General features: G+C 25.1%; 4 protein-coding genes across 4 annotated transcripts; 2 read left to right on the top strand and 2 right to left on the bottom strand.

Annotated features, from left to right (window-relative positions):
- Positions 1-659: 659 nt before the first annotated feature.
- Positions 660-1,572, top strand: PCHAS_0601900 (fam-b protein; the record flags this gene model as incomplete). The annotated part of the gene is made up of 2 exons (XM_016797421.1): positions 660-728; positions 877-1,572. 2 exons carry the CDS (start codon positions 660-662, stop codon positions 1,570-1,572), a joined length of 765 nt encoding a protein of 254 aa, XP_016653378.1.
- Positions 1,573-2,408: 836 nt separating this feature from the next.
- Positions 2,409-4,631, bottom strand: PCHAS_0601800 (fam-a protein; the record flags this gene model as incomplete). The annotated part of the gene is made up of 6 exons (XM_016797420.1): positions 2,409-2,483; positions 2,632-2,862; positions 2,955-3,064; positions 3,235-3,304; positions 3,400-4,404; positions 4,539-4,631. The coding sequence occupies 6 exons, from the start codon at positions 4,629-4,631 to the stop codon at positions 2,409-2,411; spliced, it is 1,584 nt and encodes a 527-aa protein (XP_016653377.1).
- A 2,042-nt stretch (positions 4,632-6,673) lies between these two features.
- On the bottom strand, positions 6,674-7,969 carry PCHAS_0601700 (lysophospholipase, putative; the record flags this gene model as incomplete). Its single annotated transcript, XM_740811.2, has 1 exon — positions 6,674-7,969. One exon carries the CDS (start codon positions 7,967-7,969, stop codon positions 6,674-6,676), a length of 1,296 nt encoding a protein of 431 aa, XP_745904.2.
- A 4,214-nt stretch (positions 7,970-12,183) lies between these two features.
- PCHAS_0601600 (CIR protein) lies at positions 12,184-15,978 on the top strand (the record flags this gene model as incomplete). The annotated part of the gene is made up of 3 exons (XM_016797418.1): positions 12,184-12,198; positions 12,339-15,455; positions 15,559-15,978. The coding sequence occupies 3 exons, from the start codon at positions 12,184-12,186 to the stop codon at positions 15,976-15,978; spliced, it is 3,552 nt and encodes a 1,183-aa protein (XP_016653376.1).
- Between the last annotated feature and the right edge of the window lie 608 nt (positions 15,979-16,586).

Here is a 16,586-nt window from a genome sequence, read left to right as displayed (position 1 = left end):
TATATTTATAAGCAAAATTATTACATGTCTACCTACGGAGGTCATATATTTTAAAAAACGAAGAAGAATAAAATATAAAATGTTATTAAATAATATTAAACATTTGATAAATGTAAAAATATGAATGTATTCAGATATAAATAACAACGATGATTTGTTAATTTATTCATATAAAAAATATATGTATTTAATATTTTATCATTTTAATTAGTATTTATTAATTTTTTCGTATGTAAAAAATAATATAAAATATAAGTTTATAAAATATTAGAACCGTATCATTAAATATACCAATATATTATAAATTATATTAAAAGATTATTTGTATACCAATTTTCAAAAAATATTTTTTATGGAAAAATTATTATATACATGTATATTTTTATAATTAAAATATTAAAAATTTGTATCTTTTAGAGAAAAATTAATATTGATTTGAAAAAGATGTAATATTTATATCATAAATACTTTTAATGGAAATAACGAAATTTATTTACAACAGTTACATAATTAATTTTGTTAAAAATGCAAAAAATTAATAAATGAAATAAATTCCACATATTTTATGATGTATTTATTTATTATAAATTTTAGAACAAAAAACTAATAAATATGAAGCTATCATCATTATTTCATTTATTTAATAAATAAAGTTAGAAATGAAAGCTAGCATTTTAAAATTTGTTCTTTTTTCAATTATTGTTTGTTCATTTGAATATACCAAAAATGTAAGTTGCACATTATTTTATTATAGTTTTCGTATATATTTGTTTTACATTAACCTTAATTATTGTTTCATGTATTGTTAATACATTTAAGTTAAAGAACCAATTAAAATTAATTATATATATTAATAAATATTTCATTTCTTTGTAGGAATTATACTATGTAAATGAGAGAAGCATAGACCGTGAAAGGAATGTAATAAATTATAGAAATAATAGAATATTAGAAGATGCAGACAACCAGTTTGATTTAAATAATTTTTATGAATCAAATTCGAATTTTTCAAATCAATTTAATGACTGCAATGATGATGATGAAATAGCAAATCTTCGAAATGCTATAAGTTCACTTATAAGGAAGCATAAAGAAGAAAAAAAATTATCCAATTTAAATCCTGTAGATAAGAGAACGATAAAAATAATTTATGAAATGCAAAAAAAATTCGAAAAATTCGAAAAAGAGATTGATAATAAAAGGAATAGTGAATTAGCAATACAACCGATACATGATATAAGAATAATAAAAAAAGATGAAAATAATTCTGTATTAGAGCATGAAAATTTTAAACAATTGGAAAATTATGAAAATATTTTGGAGATTAACGATGATGAATTTGACAATTATTATAATCAAATTACATCAAGAGCTAATTATAAGGAATTTATAAATGATATAAATTTAAAAAAAGGAAAAGCACACACATTTAAGAAGGTAATGTCATTGACCGCAGTTTTTTTGGGGCTATGCATATCAGGAGGAGTGTGCTTAATAGCAGTATGTATGCCGCATGGGCTTTACAAAGCTAAGAAATATTGGGATACCATTAATTTGAGACGAAAAATATAAAAAATATCAAGATAATCGCTCTTTGTTATTATATTTGTTTAAATAATTAAAAATAATATATTTAATATTTTGTAGCACAAAAGTTACAATTTTTACATTTTATAGAATAATTAAATTTGATTTATTGTTTGTTTTATTATTATATATTTTTTAATTTAATATATAATGAACTTTCTATGTTTAGTATTTGCCGAAAACTAATTTGTTCTTATTTCCATGCATACATGTTATATATTAATGAATTTTTAATCTACTAATTTTTAGTTAATATTTATAATGATTTTAAATAAACTTAATTTAAACACATTTATTAATATAATTATAAGCTATATTGAGGGTTGGGGCTCAGATTTAGAGTTGCATTTTGGGGAATCCATATTTTGTGTCAGGATTGTGTACTATAAGTTATAGTTTTGTTCTATGAAATATATGTTTTGGGATAGAGGCATATTTTTATTAATTTGTTTATAATTTGATCATATTTATTTGTATATAAATGTTGATTAATTATATGAGCGTCCTCATATGTTTAATCACGTGATGAAATTCAAAAAATCAAATGTGCAACTAAAAAAAGGCATAAGCTAATATGAAATGGATTATATAACATATTCTCATAAATAATAACATTTATGTTTATAGTATTCACAAAAATAATGCATATAGATACACCCTAATATTAAAAGACAAACAATTTATATACAAAGAAAACATTCTTAAAACAAAAAAACACACTATGATGGCAATTTAAATAAATGACATTCATGAAAATAAAACATTTTATTAACATGAATCTTCCAATATTATGGCACTGAAAAATATATATAAATATATTTTTAATTAATAGGGAAAAAACAAGATAAACCCTTCATAATAACACGTTTTAGGTGAGTGGGAGAATGTCCATCAATCTAAGAAAAAAAAACATAAATGGATAAATATATAAAATGTTTAAAATTTTTGCACATTATAGTATATATTATAAACATGTGCATTTATTTAAAACAATATTTTTTTAAAGTTGTTGAAATAAGTTATTAAAATTTGTATATTGCTTACAGATTCGACATAGGTGACATCAACATATCCTAATTTTTTTTCAATTATGTATCCAGCTATGTTAACAAACGTTTTTTTTAATTTTCCACGTCGAATATCATCTTCAGAATCAATGTCAATTTTGAATGAATTTGCGCTTTCTATTATTGCGTTTTTATATTCTTTACCAGAAGGGTTATGATCATTTATATTTGCTGAAGTCATGACAATTATAGTTTTTTTTTCTGATATCTGCAAAATTAATAAAAATATATTGTATAAATTATTGTAAATACATGAAAAATATGATTTGGGGGGGGACGAAAAAAAAAATAATTCCTTACTTCGATCTTTGCAGCTAAAGCATAAAAATATTTCCAGCTACCAAAAGCCGAATCTTTGTAACGTTGGTGTATTACTACTAAATTTGGATTGTACATACGGGCAATTTTTCCTAAAAATCAATATTATAAAATGGCATAGATGAAATTAGAATATCATGAATTTGAAGATATGGGAAACAATAAATAGTATTATATAACAATGGCAATAATAAATCACGATATGTCGAATAAATAGTAACGATAATATGTTAATTTGACTAATTATTTATGTTTTGTATACTTTTAACAAAGCGATCATTGCAAGAATTGCCACGACCAGGATACCACACGTCGTTTATTGTATCATTATACTAATGGAAACAAAGAAAGATATATACATATAAATTATAATTATTTTTTAATTTTAATTTGTCTTATAAATTTAAAATTATTCGTTAATTGATACCTTATTGAAATTATAATATTTTAATCTCAGTTTTTGAACTATATGACCCTCATGTTTTTTTTGATATAAAACCATACTGTAAAAATCATATTCTTTACAGAATTCATAACCATCTTTATCTGCAGCATGATGCTCTAAATGTATTATAGCTTCGTTCATAAGTTTTTCCGCTTCTATTGCTTCTCCTGGATTGGTACACAATAGGTGATTGTTCTGTTCAGATATTTCTTCATTTTCTCCATCTTCGCTATGTGATGCAACTTCATCTAATTCTTTTGTATCTTTATATAGCGTATTTGAGGCTTCTCCATATATTGCACTTAACTTTTGTTCTACTGGCAATTTTTGTTTTTCAGGTATCTTAGGTAATTCTGGTATTTCCTGTTTTTCAGGTAATTCCTGTTTTTCAGGTAATTCCTGTTTTTCAGGTAATTCCTGTTTTTCAGGTAATTCCTGTTTTTCAGGTAATTCCAGTTTTTCAGGTAATTCCTGTTTTTCAGGTAATTCCTGTTTTTCAGGTAATTCCAGTTTTTCAGGTAATTCCTGTTTTTCAGGTAATTCCAGTTTTTCAGGTAATTCCTGTTTTTCAGGTAATTCCTGTTTTTCAGGTAATTCCAGTTTTTCAGGTATCTTAGGTGGTGCCGGGTGGAATAAAGCTCTACCACATGCGGCCATTTCATTGTAATGATGAATGTCCCTAAAAGGTATCACAATATAACTATTTCTATATTCAAACGCTTCTTCATATGGTCTAAAATAGCGTCCTATCCTCAGAGGATCATATTTTCTTCTTGAAAATCCGGTCACTTCATCAACGGTAATATCATCGTCTTCTGAAGTAAAGAGTTCACCTACTATAGGTTTGGGTATTTTGCAAATTTCCATTACCGTTGGATAGTATTCATCTATAAATTGGAGATCTGGAATATCAGGGTCATAACCCGTATCTTCAACTGGTTCATCTATTTTATCGTTTTTCTTTGTTTTTTTTCTATATAATGGAAACTAAAAAAATAACAAAATTAAAAATATATCAAATATTTTTATGTTAATTTATTATTATATTTATATACAAAATTAAAACAATTAATATGGACATATATAATATGATGCATTATTGTGCTTATTTATTATATTACGCAACCCGTGGTGGACTCTGATTCCGAACTGTTTTTTGCTAAAACTATACTAAATATTATTGAGGAAATTAGCCCTAATGGTATTGCCTTCATCGTCAGTAGTGGTTATTTGCAGTTATATATAGGTAAAGCTTATTTTGCATTATTTCCAACTGAAATATAAGATTACAAGATTCTATTATATAGATATTCACTTCAAACGCAATGGCTTATATATATATATATATATATATATTAGCAAGAAAATACAAAAACAATATATATTTTAGTAACTTGAAGTTAATATTGATATTACAATATAGCATATATATAGATTTAAACAAACATTTTGAGGGAATTAAAAAACGATAAAAAAAGATTACAAATTTATATTACAAAACACAAAAAAAAGTAAAGAACAAATATATTATATTACATAAAAATAATATTTAATTTTATGTTTAATATTTGAACAAGATTAATTCTGTTAAATCTTAATTATAGTGTTATAAATGTTTTTTATAATTAAAAAAATTGTTATATTTTTATTACTTTATATAAATTAATTTAATTACTTAAAAAGTAGATGAAAATATAAAAAACGGTTTTTATTATATTTTAAGAAAAAAAATATCGCTATATAAATTTTTTATGCCTTTTTTTACATGGAAGGCTTAGGGTTATATTAAATTATATATATCATAATTGGTCATTTTAACTGTTTTAAAATATAATATATATCAACCATAAATATTATTAATTGATGAATGATAATTTAATATTATATTTTTATGACAAATAAATAAAAGTATGCAAAAATATTTCTATTAATATAAATTAAAATTTTAACAACATCATAAAATAATGAAATAAAAAAAAAGTGAATTTTTTATGGAAATGAAATAATTTCTTATAATATACTTTTTTATTAATATATATTTTTTTAGACATTATAAAAAATGCTTTCATAAATCGTTATTGTGTTACAAATAACGTCGATTTGTCGAATCTTGATTTATATTGGGGTATTTGCATTTTATAATTGTATATTAAAATATATATAATTTATTTCATAATATTATAAAATATGGATATTAATTCGCCCATATTATAGAGTATGCAAATTACGCAAAATGAATCCGATTATAATTTGATAACTCTATATATAAAATATTTATTACAGTTTTATCGAGGAAGCTATAATTTAAGCTAAAAAATGTGGCGTACAAATAAGAGGTTTTGTTAAATAAAAATAGTCATAAAATGAAAATATTATAATAAATGTAATTTAATATAACCCTGAACTCTGTAATATTAATATGCAATTTCATGAATTTATTTATTATAAATAGCACTGATTGTTTATATTTTACATGTATATTTATAAAATATATCGTTTGGCATTTTAATGTAGATTCTGTCTTATAACTTATTTTTATTTTTGTTCTATTATTGATAATTTTACAAAATATATTTATATCAAGCACAGTAAATGGTATAGCTTTTACACGAGCAAGTTAATATAAATACGCTATAAATTAACCTATATTACATATGCAAAATAGTAATATTATTAATATAAGAAATCGGTTGTCTATTTTCCTTATGAAACACGTATATCCACTAACCAATGCTACTATATAAAAAACATGTATACACATCTAGAGAATGTCTTTCCAGAAATTTACGTAATAATACTTGTTCAATTTAAATTGCTTCAACAGTATTTTATTTTAAAAACGATATTCTAATACTAAATTTGATTCTTCGTTTTTGCCTTTAAAATTGTCTTACATATAAAGAAACAGAAAATAATAAATGTAAATTATTTTAATTGCCATTTTATTAATTATAAGAGCATAAAAGTTAATTAAAAGCTATTACATAATTAATTTTAATTCATATTAATTCACAAATTAACATTATATACATACCTTCAAATTGCAACAAAAAACACTATATACAAATTTAATTTAAAAAAACAATTTGAAACAAAAAAGAACATATATATAACGTAAAAGGACATAATATATTTATTATTATCTTTTTTTGTTTTGACTTAAAAAATTAATCGAAAAAGTTACATTTGTGTTTATAAAAATACAAAACAATAATTAATATAAGCATTATTAAAGCGGATTTTATATTTCATCGTCTTATTTGTTTTCATCATTCGTTCTTAAATTACAAATCCAATCAATAATTTTTTTTAAAATTTCTTCATTTCCTGGTTTTATCGTTGTATCATGATTCATACCATCAACAACATGTAATTCCTTATCATTAACATTTAATTTATTATAAAACGAAACTGTCCATTCATAAGAACAAATACTATCATCTTTTGAATGCACAAATAATAAAGGAATATCTTTTGGTATATAATTAATATTACGATCCATTTTTACCGTTGCTTTTATAAATTCAGACATAGTTTTATATTTTTTTCCATTAATATTTCGAAATATATAATGTTTACACATATTAGCAAAATGTCCGGGCTTTTTATAACGTGATTCTGACAAAATTCGTGGATTAGGTAAGACATAAGCCAGGAAGTCTGCTAAAGGCAAATAAAAATACTTAAATGATATATTTCCAGGATCCAATACTGATTTTATTCTTATCATACCAGACAAAGATACGCAGCCTTTAATATTGAATTTATCGAAACTATCATAACATTCTTCATGATTATCACTAGCAATAGCATTTGTCGCAGCAGAGATACTAGAACATGATTTATCGAAACCATAATTATTTGAATTATTCATATCATACATACCATTGTCAATATCATTAATATTAGTAGAATTGCTTAGCCTGGTGTTACTATTTTTATAGTTATTTGAATTTCGCGCCTTAGTTCTGTCTTCTTTTTCTTTCTCTAATAACATTAATATTCTTAAAGCAATATTTCCTCCAATCGAATACCCAACAATATACATAGGAAGCTTCTTTTTTTTAGTTGTTACTATATTATGGGGTTCATCACCCTTTTTATTATCACTTGGGGTTTCACCTTGAATTTGATTCATATATTGGAATACATCATCAACTAAATCATCAAAACAACTAAAATCGCCTCTTATTTTTCCAAATGATTGTGATTCGCCATGCCCTTGTAAATCTAACGCGTATACTGAATAACCATTTTGATTAAATTTTTCAATCCAACTATCCTTATAAATATAGCGATTATTATTGTCTATTACTAATCCTTCATTGTTATTTGACATTTTTAAATTTTTTCTCATAAAAATTAATCGAGTATGAACTTTGAATCCATGTATTAACAATACATTTCCTATAGGGTTTTGAACTATCCACGCGTATGTTTTTAAAAGTAAACCATTTTTATTACGTAACCAACCAATCTTAGGATCACCATCTAAATTGCATTTTGTATTTCTTAATTTGTCATTATTCAATTCACCGTCTTCCATCACCATTATTATGGAATATAATAATCCATGATACAATTAAAAATATATATTTTTTTTATAGACAAAATATATGCATATATATAATTAAAATTTTATTTTCCAAATGTATGTATATAAATTATTAACACAAAAAAATATATCATAGTAATCGTATTGTGGCTGTATACAAATTTATATATGCAAACTCTACATACGTATTGCATCAGTGTGAAATAATATTAATATAAATGCATGTATGTCATAATAATATAACAAATCGTAAATAAATTATAAGAAATGGAAAATGTATAATTATAGTTCTTTATTTTATTTTCGGAGTTTTTCCAGTATTTCATGTAATCAGATGAAATTACAATTGATATAATAAAATAAATCCAAATTATTATATATTGTTTGTTTTCGGTAATTTATTTTTTGTTTTATTTAATTTTCTTAATTTTGGGAATTAAAATATGGCATAAGAAAAAATATATAATTGCTACATATTATTTTTTTATTAATAAATAATGATTTACATAATGGTTTTACTTAAAAAATATTAATGATTAAATGTAATGTATATAGCATATTTATATATAAAAGCACCGAAAAAAAACGACAACCAAAAAATGTTTTTTTATTTTTACTTCGATATAATAACAAGTATATTTAAATTGGTGTCAATAAAAAAAAAATATATATTATTAATATAATTTTTTAATTATAGCAAGTATAAAATATAATTATTCTCTAGAAAGAAATATTATTAATAGATGTAATACTTTTAAAACTGCTAATGATATATGGCATTAATTATGCATGATATGAAAATCTATAAAAATGTTTACATATTTTTTTATTTAAAGTAATAAGCATTTTATTTACCTCAAAACTATTGTCTACAATTAGTAGCATATTGCTAAAATTTATGATATAACTTTAACCGTAAACTTTACAAGGATATCTAAAAAGTTAATTTTTTCATTTTGTATTTATAATTTAGATTACTATCATAATTGAGTGAATACATATGCTATTATATTTAGCATACATTAACAAAATAAAAATGGTCACAAATAGCAGAACAAAAAAAACTAAATCTATATTTTTAAGTATTTTCAAAATGGATATGAGATAGTATTTTCATAGGTTATTGTTCGTAATATTTAAAATTATCAAGACACGAAAAAAAAAATGTGCTTAATACATTTTATTATTTAATATTTGTAGATATATTATAAACTCTAAAAAACATTATGTTATATTTGTTCATAAAATGTACGTTATATAGAATATCCAAAAAATAAACTTCTTAAAAATATATTTGCATTATTATATAAAATAAATTAAATTAAGTTTGAGGAATGGTGTTAATTAAGAATGAAGATAATTAGACACAAAATAATAAATAAAACGCATAATGTGTATTTTTTTTCTATGCTTTACATTTTGGGGTTTGCTTTGTTTTGAGTTAGGGCTCCACTTTAGCGCTGCATTTTGGGAAATTCGGATTTTTTGTCAGGGTTCTGTACTATGACTTATAGTTTTGTTCTATGGAATCTATGTTTTGGGTTAGAGGCATATTTTTATAATCTGTTTATAATTTAATCACATTTATTGGTCTATAAATGGTTATTATATATATATGCCACCCCTGTATGATCAATCTCGATATTATGCCCAAATATCGCCACCCTGATGGAGCATAGCCATTAATACGAAAGAGGATGCATAACATTTTTTCATATGTTATAATAAGTATAATTAGGTGTCAATATTGATTTGATATGATTAAAATAAAATGACTATATTGCATATATTAATATAGATATTGGCTATATATGAAGTCGTATTATTTTATGCCATAATTGTCTATTATATAAAACGTGTTAATCATGGACTATGTTGAATTATCCATAACACAATACATTTCTTTATTTGATGAAAAATTTTATTTGTGTCGTTATTTTAATTTAAATTATATTACGCCAACAGAACTGTAATAATATCATTATATATGAGGTTTGGTATTAATTATAAGATGATTCATTGGAACTGTTCCCTACATTATAATGCATCTTCAAGTTAATGGATACATTTCTAATGTTAATTAAGCATATTACCAATATATAATAGATAGTCATAAAATATATATGCCAGGAATATAGATCAAGAATCGACAACATAGCAATGTTTATAAAATATTATTATGCTTCTAACATTTTTAATAATATATAAAAAATGGAACTATATATACAATATTTTTTAAGTTTTAATTGTATTTACTACTTCCTTTTGTATTTCCTTTACATTTGTATTAAAATTAATTAATATCAGTAGAAATAGTTTTGTAAGCTTTTACTTATTTTCCATAAAGGCTATCATTAGATCAATCATTATTAATTTTTAAACTTTATAGCTTTGAGGTACAAATAAATTATATTTTAAAAAGTCAATATAATTTCATAAGAGAGTATTATTAAAATTTTGTATCATATTTGGTTCTATTAATTATAAAAAATATGATAGATAGAGCTCGAATTGTTATATACCTATAAATATAAAATAGTAAAATATTCTCCCACAATTAATATTGAAATATTTTTTTATATTGGAAACTTCATATAATTAAATATTAATTTGATCGAGAAAGCAAATAATAATAAATTTTATTTGAACTAATAATATTTATATTAGGTTATTATATATGTACAAGCTTTAAAAAAATTTAAATATATTGGCATTAAGAAATAATATATATGTTCTAAAATGTTATACTTTAAAACAATGAAACAAGGAAAATTACTATTTGGTTTAAAGTATTTTTATTAAGCGTATTAATTATTCTGTTGTACTATACAATGGCATAAAAAATCGACAATGATAACAATAGATAAAGTATTAAATACGACAAAATCATTAAATTAATTTGATTCGAATACGTTGATATATATTAATTATATATACTATTAAAAATTAACAGATGCAGAAGATAAAAAGTAATTATTATAATTTATACTTAAGTGCAATTTTAATGCAGTAGTATGAACACTACAAACCCATATGGTATTAATTATATTAATAACTTGAATAAAAATATCGTTTTCTATATTGAGCTAAATTTTTTATTATAAAATATGTAATATATAATATGTTTAGGTTCTAAGTAGAAATATGCACTAGAATGGTAAATCCACTTATATTGTTTCTAAAAAATTATTATTACCACAAGTAAAGAGCTAATATTGAAATTGTAAATCTATAAAATTTAAGTAAATCATAGGCAAATAATTTTATTGAATTTGTTTTTATAGCTTAAGATTGGAGGTCATATTTATATATTAAATAGTTAATAATAATGAAAAGGATAATATACATTTCATATATATTAACTTATTCTAAAACGAATTTAGGTATCATATTATTTTAATTTGTAATTATATTAACTTTGATTGCACATTTTGGGTTTTAATTTTAGAAATATACATATATGCAGTGTAATATTATTTAATAAAAATTATTTGTATATTAGAAATATTTGCATACAAAGTTATTGCAAATTTAAAATGAGGTACTCATTTATATTATTAATTAAAATATAAATACAAAATATATATCATCTATTTAGAAAAAGTAATAATGCTGAATTATTTTTAAATGTTATAATTTTAATAGATAATTTGTTTTATGTTTAATAGAAATAACATTAAAATATGCAGCATGAGATGAAGAATAATAACTCATATCAATATATGATATCAATAATGAGATATAAATATATTTTTAACAATTATAGTGACAATATATTTCTAATTCTTTATATATTTATAGTAATATATTTTCCGAAATCGCTTTATTAAAAAAAGAGAGAGAACACATCGTTTTTCTCTATGTTTAAACTTATAATTATAAGGAAATGTGATTATTTAAACCCATTGCAAGGTTACAAAAAATATATAATTGGATAATTCGAAATTTTATAAAAATAATGGTATTAGATGTATATATTATCAAGCATGTTTAAATAAATTAAAACATAAGGCGATTTAGATAAATTGCCATAAAAAGTAAACATAATATTCCTTTAGTAATGATATTATATTATTATTACATATTAATTTAAATATTCAAAAGAACAAGAATGTGCTTAATTGCAGATTTTGTTTAGTTCAGTAAATACATTTTAAATAAAAATAATATGATGCCGAATATCGACAGATCAAAGATAAAATATCATTACAATGGCTAATAAAGCAGTAAGTATATATTTTTTAAACAAAACACATGTCTTTACATGATTTGAATGACGCACTATCTACAAATCACTATTAAAATCCATTTAAACAATATTTTTATTAGTATTTATTTTATTTAAAATTTAAAAATATTTTCTTAGTGTAGTTACCTTATCGAGGCTGATGAATATTTTAACAATGGAGTTGTCGATGAGAACAAATTTAATAAAAACAGTTCATTGCAAGATAGATGCCCTTATGAAAATAGAAGCCCTCGCCCTTGTAAAAATAATTATGAAAGAATTAACGCTGTGGGAGCATATTTATACCAAAATTTGTCTAAAACTGGTAAGAATATAAGTGGAACAGGACATAATGGAGACCGGCATATTGAGTTTTTTATGATGTGGCTAAGCGATAAATTATTTAAGATAGAAAACGACTATAAAGCAACTCTGGAAGAATCTTATAATAATCATTTAAAGAATTATATGGGGAATTTTAATTATTGGAGAGTTTTAAATAATAAAAAAGTTTATAAGGATGCTACTATTTGGAAAATGAGCGCAATGTACACCTTACTTACTTATATATGTAAACTAATTACTGAATACAATAAAAATGTCAAAAATCCTGATAGAGATACTCTTGTAAAGTCTTCATCCCAATCTGTTAACTATTATAAAACCATTCATAATTCTGTTAACGGATGTAAACCATATCTACATTTATTGGATAGTTTAAAAAAAGTGTATGAAAATTTTAGATCGACTAGAATTATTAATAATAAAAGTCTTGACAAAGTAGCAAAAAGTTTATTATCTAAGCGTGTTGAACCTTTTAAAACGTTTGGAAATGAAGATAAATATTTTGTATTGGATAGTGAAGTGCTTAGCTTTGATAATGAAGAATGTGGAAAAGTGAAAACACAGGATGAGGAACTTGGAAAACAAATTGCATCAAAAGGATCACCGAGTAAACAGCAAGGCTCTGGGAACTCTAAAAAACCCATCACAGGAACTCAAACGCAACCTTCTGGAGATTCATCACGTGGAACAAATGATCAATCAGGAAAAGTTCCAACGCCTGGAAAAGCGGGAGTGCCATCACCACCGCAATCAGGAGGTACAAATCCAGCAGCTACAAAACCTGTAGCTACAAAACCAGGAACTGCAAAACCAGCACCTGCAAAACCAGCAGCACCAGCGCCAAAACCTGGATTGCCACCTGCAAAACCAGGGCCTGCACAAACAGGAGCTGGAAAACCAACATCACCACATTCACAACCAGTACCTACACCATCAGGAGCATCACAAAAAAAAGTACAACAATCGCATCAAGCAAAACAAGGACACCAACCACAACAACCACAACAACCACAACAACCACAACAACCACAACAACCACAACAACCACCACCTGTACAACCACCACCTGCACAACCACCACCTGCACAACCACCACCTGCACAACCACCACATGTACACCCACCAAAAAAATTACCATCGGGATCATCTGGAGCAAGTACACCAGCATCAACAGATACACCAAAATTAGGTACCCTCCCATCGGGTACGCTACCATCAGGTGCAGCACTACTATCACCAGGTAAACCATCATCATCAGATGCAACACCGCCAGCAGGTACATCACCATCAGACACAACAACATCTGGCACAACAACATCAGTCACGTCATCACCAGGTGCAACATTATCACCAGACACACAAGTATCATCAGGTGCATCAACAGGTATGCAAAATGGAATAGTAAGCAACCCCCAAAATCCAAAAGGTGACATTAGTCAACAGACAAATCACGGCGCCAAACAAATGAATCAAAATGGTGATTCAGTAAATCCAAATAGTGTGCCAGGGGGTTCAGGTGGGAAATCAAAAGATACCCCACAAACGAAAACAAGCAAAGTGGGTGACTCCTCACCGACTCCCCAAGTAACCGGGACGGGAAATCAAGGAACTACACCAGGCGCATCATCTGATGGAATTGGTACACAAAAAGGTCTACTTAATGGAGTAGGAAATGCAGCCACTGGAAGTAAATCAGATCCCTCAAGAAGCACAGTAAATCAACTTCAAGATCCAAACTCTAAGCAGGGAGGTACTGGTGGTGGAGCAGGTGGTGCACAAAGTGATCAAGGAGGATCACCTGGTGGATCAGGATCTCCAGATAGTGGAAAAGGAGGTATAAATACTGGATCAGATGGTCAAGGAAGTCCAAGTAATCAAGGAGGTTCAAGCAGTCAAGGAGGTTCAAGCAGTCAAGGAGGTTCAAGCAGTCAAGGAAGTGCAGGTAGTCAAGGAGGTTCAAGTGGTCAAGGAAGTACAGGCAGTCAAGGAGGTTTAAGTGGTCAAGGAAATACAGGCAATCAAGGAGGTACAGGAAGTCCAGGTAGTGGGACAAAGGTATCAGGAAAATCCAATAGAGGTTGGCTAGGAAATTGGGGAATGAGTTTAATTCCCACAAGTTATTTACCTAGTGTTTCCGATATATATCAAACTCCAAGGAATATGCTAATAAGTGCCACCAATCAAATCAACGATGCATATAGTACCACTGTTGGAAATATAAAACATGCTTATGATAGCACTGTGAACAATATAAAAGATGCTTATGATAGCACTATGAAAATGGCAAGAAATACTTATGATAGCGCTATAACCAATATTACAGATACTTACACTGCATCTACTAATTATATTGGTGGTGTTGTTAATAAAACAATTAATCAATTGAATCCATTCAGCAATTCTTCCCAATCAAATGATAACCAACCTGGATCCAATGGTCCAAGGGGGGGAACAGATACATCTAAGCAATCACAGCAAAATCCACCACCACCTTCACTATCTCCATCACCGCCCACAACTCCACCATCTCCACCAGTAACTTCACAACCATCACAACCACAGTCTAATACAATACAAGATCCACCACAAACGCCGCCTCCCCAACAGCAACCTAGCTCTACGCAAGTTTCCAAAGATACTGTTCAGAACGTCGGATCTAACACATTGCAGAAACTTGATCCAAACGCCGGAAAAGGGGGAATTCAAACACTAACAATTAATACAGGTACATTACCAAATTCTGGTATGAGTCCTTCAAATACAGGGAGTGGAAATAACCCTTCAGGAACAGATGTTAAAATTAACGAAAAGCCATCAATATGGTGTATAGGAACAAATAAAAAATGTGACATACTAGGTATTGGTATTATAGGAGCTGCAATATTCATTTTTTTAGCATTTACGTATAAGGTAAAGAATGCGCAACTATTAAATATATCATTTTAAAAATTTTTGTCACTTAATAATTACAAATATAAAAAATATGTTATGTTTTTTACCGTTTTTACTTTAGTATTTATCATTTGGATCGGCAAAAAATTTGAAGAAAGAAAAAAGCATGAAAAGTGTTATAAATTTGGTTAGTGGAAAGAAAAGGGAAAAGAGATTTATAAATTCAGGTGATGGGAAAAAGACAGAAATAATTATAAATTCGGTTAATGAAAAAAAATCAATAAAAACAGTGATAAATTCACGTGATGGAAAACGAAAAACATATATAACTATAAATTCAGAATATAAAAAAAAATATACAAAATCAGTTATAAATTTTGGTGATGGAAAAAAGACAGAAATAGTTATAAATTCAGTTAATGTGAAAATACCATTATTGAATATATACAAACTTATGCAGGCCGATCCTATGCCATTTATTAATTTATTTTTTTTGTTGATTTTTTTTATCTATAAAAGAAAGCGAGACACTATAGAATGATAAATTTAATTAATGTCTTATATTTTTTATAAAATAACCAAAGTCAGATATTCATTGCTCTATATTTAAAAGTGCATATAAATATAAAACAACAATAAATAGTAAATTCATTTATTATTATAAATGATTATGTTCAATGAAATAAAATATGTATTTTTATGTAATAGTTGAATATAACATTATCATTTGTTATTTTCGTAATCTATATAAAGATGTCGTTTTCAAGGATTATTAATGTCTGATTATTATTTTTTTTCAAAAACTCTATTAATAACAGTAGTTAATAATATATATAACCTTTTTAAAAAAATAATTTTATTATAAAATGAATTATTTGTTATTGAAAAAATATAAGAAATAACCCTATATATCCCTATTATATGCTATATATAATTGTTTTCTATAAATATTCAATAAAAAATTATATAAAGATATAATGGTATTTTCTAACAGAGATATATAAATATATGTTTATTGAATGAATAATAAATCAATGGCATAAAATAGTGTATTATAAAGGTACCAGTATTATATATTTTTGTAAAGATACAATTGGGGATATACGGTTTTATATTATAATAAAATGGATCAACGACGAAAAGGATAAA

Source organism: Plasmodium chabaudi (assembly GCF_900002335.3).
Source record: "Plasmodium chabaudi chabaudi strain AS genome assembly, chromosome: 6".
Taxonomy (NCBI): domain Eukaryota; phylum Apicomplexa; class Aconoidasida; order Haemosporida; family Plasmodiidae; genus Plasmodium; species Plasmodium chabaudi.
This window is presented reverse-complemented; position numbering and strand designations above follow the sequence as displayed.